General features: G+C 38.6%; 1 protein-coding gene across 4 annotated transcripts in view; it reads left to right on the top strand.

The window, feature by feature from the left end:
* KLHL13 (kelch like family member 13) overlaps nucleotides 1-14,639 on the top strand; it is a 79,537-nt gene that overhangs the window by 57,941 nt on the left and 6,957 nt on the right. For all 4 annotated transcript variants that reach the window (XM_058032527.1, XM_058032526.1, XM_058032525.1 and 1 more), the window contains 2 exons: nucleotides 5,671-6,466; nucleotides 13,531-13,644. In XM_058032527.1, the coding sequence (XP_057888510.1) occupies nucleotides 5,671-6,466; nucleotides 13,531-13,644 (910 nt within the window). The remainder of the gene's footprint in view (nucleotides 1-5,670; nucleotides 6,467-13,530; nucleotides 13,645-14,639) is intronic.

The following is a 14,639-nucleotide window of genomic DNA, read 5'->3' as shown; positions in this document are numbered from 1 at the left end:
TTCTTCCCTTACATGTCTGATTTGAGATGTTTCAGGGTCTCCCTGCATGAGTGCAGTCACTCTGGTATTATCTGCTTGCTGCATTCATTAGGTGTGCTTCAGTTACTGTCACTTTATTCCTGTATTTACAGCCCCTCCATCTCCATGGGGTGCAGTTAGCTGTTTTCTGACTCTAACAAGGATGAAAGCAATATCCAGAGAGGATCCCTCAGTACCTCCCCTGCCCTGCCAGCAGTGAGGAGCTCCTGCTCTGTGGGGCTGTAGAACAGCAGTGCTGCAAGAGCAGTTCTGCCTGGAGAGACATTCTGCTGTTATTTTTAATGCTCACTGGAGGTTTTCTAGTGTTGATGTTAAATGCTTATATATCTCACTAGAACTCTGACTTTAACAGGTGTGTTCTGCACAAATTACAGAATTATTTGGAAATCAGCTTTTCGATTCTGTAATGAGAAATAAAGAATCAGGTATTCCTGTTGCTCTGCAGAGTACAGGCTCAGAAATGTGGCCTCCCTAACTGAAAATATGTACCAGGATTTATGCAAACCAGAGGATTCTAAGCTGGTAATAACAGCAATTTGTTTCCTATGATGTGTTAGAGATATTCAGGCTTGATAATGCCATCTTGCTTTTAATTTGGAGACATTTTATAAGTGACCTGTCTGATAATGTTGTGATAATATTCCATTAAGCTTAATACTCTTCAATCCTACCCCATCTATTATATCTTGCTCAGTGGTTTTTTTCCCTCCAAAATGATGCCTCTCCAGTTTTGACATTACTATAAATACCAGCTTGGGAAAAGGTCTTGGTGGTGTTTTGAATCAGGTATTTGAAAAGGGCTCCTTCTGATGGGAGCTGAGCCCTGGGGACCCTGTGGTGGCCTTTCCCCTTTCTGGGTAGAGCAGCTCCTTGTTTATTTTGCTGTGTGAAGGAAAGAGCTTTTTTTTATATTGAATCATGTTATTGTTTAAAATGCTCATTCTCTGAAAGTATGTTCACTTGTGATGTTGACTCAGTCACTGTTTTTGTTCAAATAAGAAATATCTTGTTTGATACTGCATTTCATTTCCAAAGAATGAGGAAGACTTTGTTAATTCTCTTAATTTTATTGGGATTTTTTTGGGAATACTTTCATTTAGACTGATGTCTGAGGGAACATAATCTCATTCATGGTATAGCTGTAGAGGAAGTACAAAACTGAGGTTGTTCTGTTAGCCTAGTTATGTTCTTAGCATCTTTATGTAAAGAATTTTTGAATGACCTTACTTCTAAAATTGTTGAAACAAGAGTTGTTGAGCAAATGAGCTTCTTTTTGAAGGAGCATTTCTGTAATTTAAATGAATATTCTGAGCAAGTATTGAGCTTATTTCTACTGAAGTTAGCTGGCTTGAGAGCTGAGGTAACCATTCCCAGACAAATGCTTAATTGTCTTTCAATTATCAGGGGAGTCCATTATTAAAGAGATTATAGAAGTCAGTTTATGTAAGGCATAATGTAATTGTGTACTTTCTAAGAGGGTATTGGAAATATTTACAAAGAAAAACCAAAGCCTAAGGTAAGAGCTTAATTTATGTAACAAAAATAATGAGACCTTCAAAGAACAATATCTGTTGTAGCTGACTTGAATGTGGTTTTTTTTTTTATTTGCTCTGCATTTACACCCCTCCTGTCAAGTATCCCATTGCGCTGATTATCTTTGCTCTGCAACCAGACAAACTCTCAGAGAAAACAGTGGAATACTTCCCAGGATGTTTTCAGTTTTACTGTTACTATTGGTTTTCAATAATTATAGCTGTGCAATAGACAACTACTCTCACATTCACATCTAACTGAGCTGTAATGTAAATAAAATTCATTAAAATGCTGTGGAAATGTTTTCAGGATAGTGAGTTCTAGACACAACACTGATTTTGCAAAAGTAGCAGCAATGTACAAAATGGAGGAAGATGAGAAACTTGCCCAAGTGAATTACAGCACTTAGGAAAATTACAGGGTAATGGGGAAAGGGTTGTTACACTGTAATTAAAGAAAACATTCCCAAACATTGAAAATTAATGTCTTGGATGTACCTGCAAAAAAATTTTATTCTATCTATAATTTGGTGCTTTACACTTTTGTAACTACTAGGAAAAAATCAAATATTGAAGGCTTAATACTTGGAAGTTGTGTCTTGTCAAAAAAAATTCGTTATCTGAGGATGGAGCAAGTTAATCTGTTTTGTTGGGAGTGTGGGATTTAACCCTGGGACCAGCTCTGACAGCCACCAGAAATTTGACTTTGTACTGTAGGGGTAAAATGGATTCTGTTTTCTGAGCTGGTCAAATTTCTGTGCTGTTTTTTCTGGGCTTCTGTCAATGGGAGCTCATAGGAAAATTGAGGGTTTCAGGGGTTTGTTTGCTCTTTTAAACTTTGACCCTTTGAAGCACTGCATTAAGTGCTTCAGTGTCTGACAGCCACTGACACAAAACAAAGTCAGGCACCTGATTGTTTTGTGCTGCTGGGTTTGAGGGCTGGATTTTTTTGTGCATGCTGCTTTTCCTGAGCTGTTCTCCAAGGCTCTCATACTTGCAATCATTTGGCTGTGTCCAGTTTTGTAGTATTTTATAGTCAGTTAAGTTTTTATGAGAGCTTGGGAAGTGGTTGCTACCAAAATTTCAAAGAATTAAGTGAACTGCTTTCTCAAGAAAGTACTTTGGCTTTTGTAACATGGTGCTGTGCTTGACCTTTCTTTTTTGAAAAGCTTTTTAGTATTTTCTACAACTTCTGTTTTGTAATGAGCAATTACAATGAGTAATGTGAGTGAGCAGCTCTGCTCAGTAGTCAAAGTCCATATAAAATAGGATTTATTTAACTGAAATTCTCAACTCCTTGTGCAGCTGCTTAGCTGTTTGAATGTCTATGGCTTTTAACTCTTTCCTTGTGAGTATTTTTACTTGTTATTGGATAGACTGTACAGTGTATGTATTTTTACCTGATATTTCCATTCCTCCTGTTCACTTCAGTGGGATTTCCAGAGTAGGCATTCCTTCTCTTCATTGAAGAGTTCCTGGTTGACTGATTTCCACACAGAACCATAGCATAAGTCAAACTTCTAAAAAAACAGAAACCCCCAATGTTTATGTAACTGAAATATTTATTTAAATAACATTATTGTGCTGAACTCCATCCTGTTTTGAATATTCAAGTAGAAGTAGCTATAGCATTTCTTTCTGTTTAAGGATTATTTTTTGGCTCAGGATTTAAGAACCTAGAATATATATTTTTATAACTTTTAAGTCTTTACAATATAATTTAGGCTGGTACATTGATTGTCAGAGTACAGAAAAGAGGGTAACAGTAATTTTGGTGAGTCAAACATACTGCACAATTTCAAAAGCATAATGGGAAGTACTTACAATCATATATGAAAAAAACAACCCTGAGTTCAGTACAGTCCCAGTGGATTAATAAAGGCAGTATAAAGTAAATTTTCCGAGAATCAGGGCTTGACTGGAAGCTGCTGATGTCATGTTCATCAGTCATTAACAGTGTGTAATGTGTCAATAAATTTTCCAAATGTAAGAAGTCCAGGAATATGCTCAGCTACCTGGAGTGTAACATAATTATGGTAATACAGAACTCAGTGCACTCTGGGCACTGGATAAGTGGCAGCCAGCAATAGCTCCAAATTCTTCATTGCATCCTGGGCATGTGCCAGTGGTACAGAACCTGTGCAGGTTTTGCTTTGATCTTTTAAATTCAAGTGTGCCTTTCCTGTATGCAATAATTTCTGCCTGCCTACTTTGATGTGAAGGAAGTGCTGCATCTCTCTAGTTTGGTGCCAGACAATGTATTCCAAAGCGATTTTAAAATAGAGTAACTGTATAGCAAGAGTTAAGATTTTGTGGCATGCTGCAAGTCAGCTGTTTGTTAAGGGGTGATTTTTTTTCATTGCTTTATTTTGTAATACAACTTGGAAGAAATTTTGGGAGAAATTCCACCAGACCAGGCCGCTCAGAACTCCATCCAGCCTGGCCTTGGACACTTCAGCAATGGAGCAGCCACAGCTTCTCTGGGCAATCAATGCTGATCCTCAAAACCAGTCAGAGAATATTTTACAGGCTGTTGCTAGTTGGTGTGATTATATTTTCATATAATCTATGTGGTCTGTCATGTAATACAAAAATTATTTCCATGTATATAAATACAAATATTTTCGTACTAGAACTCCTGACAGTCTCCTGCACATTCATTTTAGAGATAGGACCTGATTAGAGGATTAGTAGATGTTTCAAGATGCGTGAATGAAGACTTTGGATGACTGTAGATCTTAACTCTAGGGCAAGTTAGATCAGTTTCTAGTGAATTAAGAAAATCTCCTATTCCTGTACTCTTAGACATTTGAATTGTCTGGTATTAAAGGACAATGATCAGATTGAGTTATACAGCATTAAAATCTTCTAATCTCTGTCATGACCAGAAGTCATTTGAAGGTTTTTGAATTCTTAGGCTCCAGTCAGGTCCAGTCCTCAATCTTTACAATCTTTTTTTAAAATAACTGTGAGATTTGTAAGCTTAAATTCTTCTGGCATTAGGAATGTAATGAGAATCACAAACTTGTGGAAATGGTTGACACTGAGTAGGACTGACATGCACAGAGACTAGAACATGTGTAAATGAAGCTTGGTCTGGAATAAGGTTTGAATGCAAAAAAGCTGCAATTCTTAGCAAGAAGCATTTGATTGACTTGCTGGGCACATGTACCAGAGAGCTTCCTGAAAAGGAACTGGCTGGGTTCACTGAAAACCCACTACAAGTTTGCCCCGTTCCTGGCATGTTTCTTCCTTCCTGTGCCTTGGATCCCAAGTGACCTTAGAAATTCAGGAGCCAAAGATATAAAAAGATAGATGCAGCTACAATGTAAAACAGATGATTACCAAGTTGCTCAAGTACTGAGTTAAATTAGGGTGTGATCCATACTGCTAAAGCATTTAATGAGCTGGGTATTTTTATGGGAAATCCTTCTAGGTTCATTCTTTTTAAAAATGTATGTTTGATCTAAAATCACCACCTTTGTCTTATTTTTAAGACACATATATTTAGTTTTGAACAGAGTCTGTAATAACACTGCCTTGATTTATTAAAGATCCATTTTTGTTTTGAAAGAATGTATTCATGAGATTGAACACTGTAAATATTAGTTGTCCAAAATATGTGGCATGCAGGGGTTAGCTGTGCCGTTCTCTGTGGTTTTATTATGCCAATACAATTTTAATAGTGTCAGAAAATGTCTAATGGTGAGACTTGTTTTGCTCTCTATAACCTTGGGCTGATCACCTGTCCCTTCACTTTATTTTTCCCGTGTCTTTCTTACAAAGATGTTTTCAGAGCTTTTCAAAGATGAAGTGCTATATAACTGCTATGCCTCATCATTGTATAAGGTGTTTGACATAATATATGCCATCTGCTGTTACTTGTCTCAGTTCTTTCTTCAAAAGAAGGAATAAATTGGGTCTCCCTTTGCAGTCAGGAATATATACACTGCATTGAATATTTGCTCATGTGTAAATCACCTTGAGCGCTGCAAAATGCTGAAATATTGCTGATTCTACATTATTCATAAATTTTATGTTATCATTTACACACCAAATTAAGAAAGCATTTTGATCCCTTTTTCTGTTTACTTAATAGGTTTCATTGGAAAACTGTGTTGAGGTTGGGCGAATTGCCAACACATACAACCTCACAGAAGTGGATAAATATGTTAATAATTTCATCCTGAAGAACTTCCCTGCGTTATTAAGTACTGGTGAATTTGTGAAACTCCCCTTTGAACGTCTTGCCTTCGTGCTTTCAAGTAATAGCCTTAAGCACTGCACTGAACTGGAGCTCTTCAAGGCGGCGTGTCGCTGGCTGCGCTACGAGGAGCCTCGCATGGAGTACGCCGCCAAGCTCATGAAGAACATCAGGTTTCCCCTGATGACACCCCAGGATCTTATCAACTACGTTCAGACAGTGGACTTCATGAGGACTGACAACACCTGCGTCAACTTGCTGCTGGAGGCCAGCAACTACCAGATGATGCCGTACATGCAGCCGGTGATGCAGTCGGAGCGGACGGCGATCCGCTCGGACAGCACGCACCTGGTGACGCTGGGCGGGGTGCTGAGGCAGCAGCTGGTGGTCAGCAAGGAGCTGCGCATGTACGACGAGAAGGCCCACGAGTGGAAGTCCCTGGCGCCCATGGACGCGCCGCGCTACCAGCACGGCATCGCCGTCATCGGCAACTTCCTCTACGTGGTGGGCGGCCAGAGCAACTACGACACCAAGGGCAAGACGGCGGTGGACACGGTCTTCAGGTTTGATCCGCGCTACAACAAGTGGATGCAAGTGGCATCTCTAAACGAGAAACGGACCTTCTTCCACCTAAGTGCCCTCAAAGGACATTTGTATGCAGTCGGAGGTCGGAACGCGGCAGGCGAGCTAGGTGAGTCCTACTGGGGCCTTGCCTTGTGCTGGGCATGGAAATGCCCTCTGCCCAGGGAGTGGGTGGAGAGAAACAAGCTGAGGTCGTTGGAGAGCTGCTGCTTTCTGGGAGTACTGCAAATGCAGAATTTTTTCTGGATACTCTTAGAAGTTAATTTTAGAAGGAATCCCACAAAACAATACCAAACAATAGAAAACCATTCCAATGTCATGTGTACTGATGTGTATTATCCAGTGTCTTGGCCTTTACCAGGAAACATGAAGTGAGCATCTGTGTCTGCCTGTGTGAGTGTAGGGAATATAAATGCAGTCTTAAAAAGAAAAAAAATCATCATTTCTTCAGCTGAGAAACAAAATCCATTCCTAAAGGATCCATGGCTCTAGCTGAAACTCACTCTTGAATGAACATTATGTTTTAAAAGACAAAAACTTTTCTGGAATAGTATTTGAAATGCCAAGGGTTTTTTTGATTTTTTGTTTCTTTTTTTTTTTTTGGTGGGTTTTTTTGTCTGTTTGGTGTTTTTTTTGTTTTAGACTTACGACTGATTTGTTTCACTCACAGATTAGTGAGATTCAGGTATTCTGATGTTCTGGACTTTTTAATTGTTAAAAATGTTATATTTCACCTATGATCTTATCTGTACAAATGACTGAATGACTTGATCCTGGTCTCTCTTCTTTTCCCCCTTGCAAATGATATTTAATTTGGCTTGACCAAAAAAACCCACAAACAACCCCAACCCAAATGCACAAAACAAAAATAAAAACTCCAAAAAAGAAGGAAACAAACAAAAACAGAAGGAAAAAGCCCATATCAGTTTCCAGAGAACAAGATAGAAACAAATAATAAATACATGGTAAGTTTAAATTTAACAAAAATATGCAGAGGATGACCCCTATTAATCCAGTGCATTGTGCAAAGCCATAGTGGTTAACATTTAGTCAAGTCTGGGATAGGAGACAACTGTAAATTTGTCTGTGCTTTAAAATTGAAATGTTAGAGAGATTCAGCTTGGAAGTTTAGCATAATATTATATCTAAACCAGATCTAACAGCTCATTATTTAGTTTTCTGCTTTCAGCCCAATACTCAACTGTCCCATGTCCCTTTGTGGCTTCTACCTCTTGGTACCAAGATTTACTTTTCAGAAATGCGCAGATATCTGTAAGTGCAGTGAGAAACATATTTAATTGGAACCATGCAAAACTTGATTTCTACTGCAGGATCTGTGGCTTCTTAAAATTATTGCATCTTGGTTATTCACATACACAGGTTTAATTCATTGTCATGTTGCAAATTTTCATAGGAAACATACAGTACACTACTTCCACCAGAAAAAAAAGTGGCCTGGCTTTGCTAGAAATTTTAATTCCATTCCAATGTTTGATGAAATGGGACGTGCAAAAATGCCTCCTGTTCCAAAAAGATGGGAAACTGCTTAGCAATAACCTGTTTTCCCTAGACAGCCATTTTCTGATGCAGATCCTGAGGATTTCAGAATTTTTTACTATTGTCACTATTTACCTGAAAATACATCCTAAACAATCTCAATATCCTCTGGAAGACTAAATGTACAAAAGAACATGTATTGATCTTTAAGCATCAGAAAACTGATATATAGCTTCAGTGAGCTATTTTTAACAGTATGAATTAATAGCAGATAATCAGATTGCTGACCTTGTGCACTGTACAATCTGAATAGAGGAGGGTTATAAAAATGTCAGTGAAAAAGTTGCAAGTCTGACAAAATCAATGTGAAATAATATTGCCACTAAGCCAGTGCAACCTGTGTGTGAAGGAGTTACCTTAAATTAAACCAGCGGTATCATTCTGCTGACCTCAACTCTTCTGCTTTCTTTAATTAAAATACAAAATTTATCACCTATCTAAAATTCTTTTGTAAAGATATCATTAAAATGCTGTAGCAATTTCCACATAGACCTGAAAAATGCCACCAGATCATTCTGTGGGAAGAGCACTCTAAATGCTAAATACTGTAGCTGTCTGATGCTTTGATTTGGGGCTTCAGGTTCTTTCCTTGTTAATTGTGAGGTGAGTCACTTTTCATATTTCTTTCATAAACCTTGACAACTGGAAGATGCAATCCAGCTTAAACTTCCCATTCTGTTCAGAAGAGAAAAGCTCTAAGGCTTTTCAAAGAGAGAAGGTCAAATCTGTGTTGGACAGATATTAAAGAAGTTGCCCTTGGGTTCAAACTAATTTCAGTCTGTTGTTACAGAGGAAAAATTCCCAAAACCTGAATTGAGCTTTCTGGAAAATGGGCTCTTATGGAAAAGGGCCAAAGGATTAAAGTTACTAATTTTTTTTTCCCCTGACATTCATGGGAATAAAAATTATACTTTTTTAGGCTTTCTATCAAACATTCTGAAAACTGTTTTCAGATGTTTCTTCTTCTGAGAACTTTGTAAATGCCACTTTCTACATTTGTAATACTTGCTTTAGTGGAATAATCAGCTGCTGTTTTACCAGTGCATGCTACTGAAAAAGTTATGTTCACTGGACAGAATGAGTGAATTTCCATGTATATGGTACACGTGTTGGAATGCGGTGAATGTATCCTTTAAATGTCCTGAATTATGACATTAAAATTGAGATTTTTTTCAACCCTGTGACAGCTTAGGGCTGTACAGAATTAAGCACCACACCTGGAAGGATTGTAGATAATTCTGGTTAGTTCCCTTTAAATGTCAAGGCAGGCACCTGCCAGAAGTATTCCCAGAAGGCAGGAGAGCAGCCCTTGGGCATGGAGGAGCCCAGCCTGGAGAGGGCAGGTGGGCAAAAAAAGAGTTTTCATAAAAAGAGACAAAGGGAAAAGCAGGTGTGGCCCACAAAGATACTTGTGAAGAACAGTACACTGGCAGATTCCAGCTGAACACTGGAGACTGTTTTCTCTTCTGACAAGAAGATTTTTGTAGCTCATTGTAAGAGTTCAGTTGTGCTGGATGATGGCAGAAGCTGTGTGTGTAAGTTCTAGAAAACTTGTGCATTAGGTATTGCCCAGATACTTCAGGCTCTGCTGTTGAAAGCCTTGAGTAGAGTTTTGAGTTTTTATATATGGGCTTTTCCTCACACTTTGTGGGAAGTTGGGTTGTGACTAAACCACAGATTCATTCATCATGCTGCAATAAAGACAGAAAGAGAAAACTGCCAGGCCAGTTCTTTTGACCCTCTGCCCATCAAGTTGGAAGATATTTATTTTCCAGATGCCCTCTATGATGTTGAACCCTCCTTGTTTATGTAAAAACTTCCCCTGTGTGTGTTTGTGTGTACATATATATGTATGTCAAGATACAGCTAATATATTTTAAATGTTATTGATTGATATGCACTAGTACCCAGCTGGGCTCTTCACTGTCAGAGTAGTATTGTGAATATCAGACCAGAGTGTGAACTAGAGGACCTCTCATATAGAGGCTTATTTTGGAGTGGCTCCTTGCTATGCTAGGACAAAATTAGTCAGGACTATTTAACCAAGTCAGTTTAGAATTGTACATTAATAAGCTGTATTACAGAAATAGTATAACAAAATTAAGAGCCTGGGTTTTGGGACATGACAGAGTTGCTAAGTGCTGCTGTAACAGACCTCAAGACACTTTAGAAGCTACTGACAGAGAAGTGTTAAATATCTGTATCCTCCTCAAATAGCATCACAGATGGGACTATAAAATGAATGCAGGCTGAACATCCCTTGGGACTGCCAAAACTTTGTCTTTTTGGGATTGCTTAATTCTCTTAAAATGAGGCCTGTCTTCCCTGGATTATGGTAATGAGCACATCAGAAGTTCTACTGTTAAACATAAATAGAGCCTGGTCTGAATCATTCATGGTGTTGGAAGAATGAATCCATCACTCTCACTTAGGTGCATTAAAGTAGCAGTTTTAGAGTGTTTTGTGAACTCTGCTCTGTCTGGAGATTTTCTAAAGAAGAATTTGTCTCTCTTAAATTATGGGCATCTTTGATAGCTGGAATTTTGAATATTTTTTTCTTTTCAGTGCAGAGGAATATCTTGCTAAAAGAGAGAAGTTGAATGACCTTGCAAGGTAACAGGGATACAATTACACAGATCAAACAGAAGAGTAGGGTTTTCAGCTGGAAAGTGATCAGCTTTGTTTTAGAGCACAGTGGATGTGAGATTTGGGTAGGAATAGTTTGTCTGAAATAGTGGCAGACAGTATTTTGGCTGTGCTAGGAATGGTAGAGACAATTTTGAAGCCACATCAGAAAGTGATGGGCCTTGGACTCAGCAGCATCCTTTCTCAGATAAATAATGTCTTTACAACATGGTGATAGTGATTGTGGTAATGGGTACCAATTCTGCGTGTTTTGTCTTCTCTAGCTAAAGGGATATTTTGGCTATAGCTTCTCTCTTAAATGCAGTTTGTAGTGCAGAGTGAGATAGAACTGTCACATTCATCTGTGTGCTGCTCCTCTGCTCTTCCTTTGCACATCCTCTGCTCCTCCTTTGCACATCCTCTGCTCTTGCTTTGCACATCCTCTGCTCTCCCTGTCCTTGGAGTGTGTTAGAAACACGAGTTCCTCACCTTGGTGCAGAGTGGGAGCACTCTGGGGAGGGATGCAGTTAGTGTGGAAGCAGCAGGGCGATGTTTCAGCACAGAGGAGCACAAATAAGGGTTGGAAGGGGCTGCCCTGGGGGTGGAACTGGGGCAGCTGTAATTACTTGCACATCAAATCTGTTTCCCTCTGGTTTTGAAATTTCTGCACATCTTTGCTTCTGATTGCTAAATAAAGCAGAGTGGAAAGGAGCTTTCCTTTTAAAAAAAGAATAATTGAATGGATGAAGATGTTTACAAGAGCGTTGGGTTTATTTGGGGATTGGGCAAAAACTGCAGGTCATGTTAAGGTGGCACTGCAGAGAAACACAACTCACAGATTTAATTTTAGGTGTCATTTGTGGAATCAGTTCTTTGTGCCTGTACCTTTCTTTGGGCAAGAGAGTGTCTCCAGCATTCCTTGGATTTGTGGCTAAGTCCGTGATGGGATACAGAAGGCCTGCAGCATATCAAGTGGAAAATAATACAATTTTTTTTTAAAAGGAAATCTCTGTCTTTATTAAGAAAACCCAAACAACCAAGGCAGATCTCTTAGATGAAATTTGGGAACCTGCCCATATATTGGGCAGATTTTTTAAATAAAAAATTTGGTACATCAGCAGTACTGCAGGCACACCTGACTTCAGCTCCTTTGTATTGGTTTGTTATTTTTTTATCCATCTTACACATCCCTGAGCTGGCAGAACTGGGAGTCCTTGTGCAAGCCACTCGCACAGAACCAGATGCATTTCAAGATTTCATTACTATTTTGAAACAGTTTCAAGAATATGAAATTAATAATTTTATATATGCAAATCAACATATATAATTTGTTTAGAAAAAAAGCAGAAATTTAGTGTGTTTGCCTTGTATCATGAACTTGATGTTCTGGACTGGCACTTTTCTGCATTTCATAAATTTAAAGTTCAACTCCTGGGTGGGGAAAAGCTGAAGCAAATCCAGTGTGCTGTAACAATTTAACAATTCTTATGTGCAATATAGATTTTTTTATTTTTACACTTCTAGCCTTAGATGATGCTGAACTGGCTGTCAAACAGTATTTCTGACATTGGAACTAGAGGCTTCTATTTTCAGTGCATGTAGTTGAGACACTAATTGCATGGAATTATGTATGATCATCCCGTTTTGCAACAATAAAGAGGTTAGGCAGCAACTAAAAGAGAATTCAGAAGGTCACTCTAATGTGCTCTATACTAATTTTTTCATGACTAGGGTTTTTTTTTTGTAGTCTGAGACCATAGCTAAACTCTTTTATAATGACCCCGAGGATTTTTTTAAAACAGCTTTGGAGTTGGGATGAGGTGCTTTATATTCACTATGTGTTACTGTCTGATGTTCTTTACTGGCCTGCTTTGTAATTCTGTAATTAGGCTTAAACTAAAACTGAATTATGCCTTATAATAACAAGTTTCTCAGATTCTAAGGGTATTTTCTCTCTTGGTTGCTGTGTAACCCTGCACTGTTAAGTCACCATCACTGATTCCATAGAGCTGACTCAGATTTTCTACTCTTGATTCAATAAAAACCTTGTTCTAGAGCAAGTAAAATGTCACTTTTAAAGACAGATTCAATTTTTCTTTGTGTAGTTCGTAAACATCCAACAAAGATTAAGCAGCCTTGAATTACTCAAAATGAGATTTAATTTGTCTTTAAGATAACTTAATTATTGACAATTTCTCTGTGCATCATAAAGTCACATGGGGGTTTTGAGTCCTTGTGCCCCTCTGATCTCCTGTAGTATCAAGGTGCCAGACCTAGAACTTGCTCCATTATTGAATTTGCCTTCTATTTGTATTCCCTGTGCTTGTTGCAGCCCTTTTCCTGCAGCCTGCCTCTCTCCCATCTTACACTGGAGAGAGGATCCAGGATCCTCTCAGGAATCCATTCTGCACTCCTGGGTGCTGCTGGGTGCTGTCCTCTGTGATTTCTGATTGATAAAACCCTTGATCATTCCAACATTCCAACTCAGAGAAACCTGCACAAATGGAGTTGTGCATCAACACAGGCACTGCTTATCTCCTTGTCAAATTCAGGGATGTTTCATCTTTTTTCTTTTAAGCTTGGCTTCTGTAAATTGATGTAGCAACTTGCATATGCTGTGCTCTATGTTGCTGTGCAAATCCTTGATAAAACACTGCAATACAATAGAAAATTAGCACACAGAAAATAAGAACACAGAATGTTCTCTGAGCAAGTTTGCTGATGGTACAACCCACCTGGACACAATCCTATGCAGCCTGTTCTTGGTGACCCTGCTTTAGCAGAAGAGTTGGATGAGGTGGAGTAGATGATTTCCAGAGGCCCTTTCCAATCCCATCTGCTCTGTGTTTCTGTGATAATAATTTCAATAATTCCCTTGAGACTCCCTCAGCTGAACAGTGTTACTTGTTGGCACTTCCTCTGTGGGTGTTTCAGCAGCACCAAACTGCCCTGCTGCTTTCACCACTTCTGTGCTCTCTTTGTCTCCCACAGCCACTGTGGAATGTTACAACCCCAGAATGAACGAGTGGAGCTACGTGGCGAAAATGAACGAGCCCCACTATGGTCACGCTGGAACCGTCTATGGGGGGTTAATGTACATTTCAGGTAAATAAATCATGCCTGTGACATCATCTCTGTGAAACAATTCCTTCTCTAACTTTCTCTGTTTCACCAGCAGACAGTACAGATTAGGCTGTGGTTGCAGTAGGATTGCCATAGTATCAGTAATGATGCAGTTTCCTTTGAAGCCAGTCAAACAGCACATGCACTTCTGGCTCTGACAAAATTATTGTAGATAATATTGTGCTCAGTAATTGAATAGCTCTGAATTCCAAAGCAGTCTAATCAGAATAAAGTTTTCTGTAGCCACATATAAAAATTATAATATATAATTTATATATATTATATAGCAATATAATTAAACAAAATATTGTTATAATATATAATTATAATTGTGTATAACAGTATTAAATAATTATAACATGTATTATGATATAATATAGCAATTAAACACAACCTCCCTATAAACTTTGGACTGCATTGGAAATTTTATAACTTTGAACAACGTTTGCCTTCATTGAGGTAATGGAAAGGGCTAAGTCCTCATGTTAATCAAAGCATATAAGTGATGTCTGTACTTTCACTGGTTTTTATTTGAAATATGCTTGTTCTGTGTGTCACTGAGGTTGTAGTTTCATTACTTTTTTTTTCCAAATGGGTTGTCTGAAAATCTGCTATTAGCTTAATTTTTTAAGAAGATTCAATCTGTCTGTCAGTGGTCATTACAGGGATCACAGCCCTGTATCCTCATGCTGAAATTTTAAAAGATGTCCTCTTGAGAACTAAGCTGAAATTCAGGGCAGGAGGTGGGACAATGTTGCTTATCTGACAAGAACTGGTGGGGGATGTGCTGGAGCAGCTTCATTTAGGGGCTCTTGTGCCAGTAGGCTAGGAGGAATTTGCTTTAGAATTTACTGTGAGGTACAGGTGCTTATTTTGATGTGAGCAAGTCCATTGAGCTCCTAATTGCTGTGCTCCTGTCAGTTGTGTTTTGCCCATTTTGCTTGTTTTGATGCAGGTGGCACATACATATGCTGTCT

Source organism: Melospiza georgiana, chromosome 12, assembly GCF_028018845.1.
Source record: "Melospiza georgiana isolate bMelGeo1 chromosome 12, bMelGeo1.pri, whole genome shotgun sequence".
Classification (NCBI taxonomy): Eukaryota; Metazoa; Chordata; class Aves; order Passeriformes; family Passerellidae; genus Melospiza; species Melospiza georgiana.
Note: the sequence above shows the minus strand (reverse complement) of the source record. Positions and strands in the feature narration are given on the sequence as shown.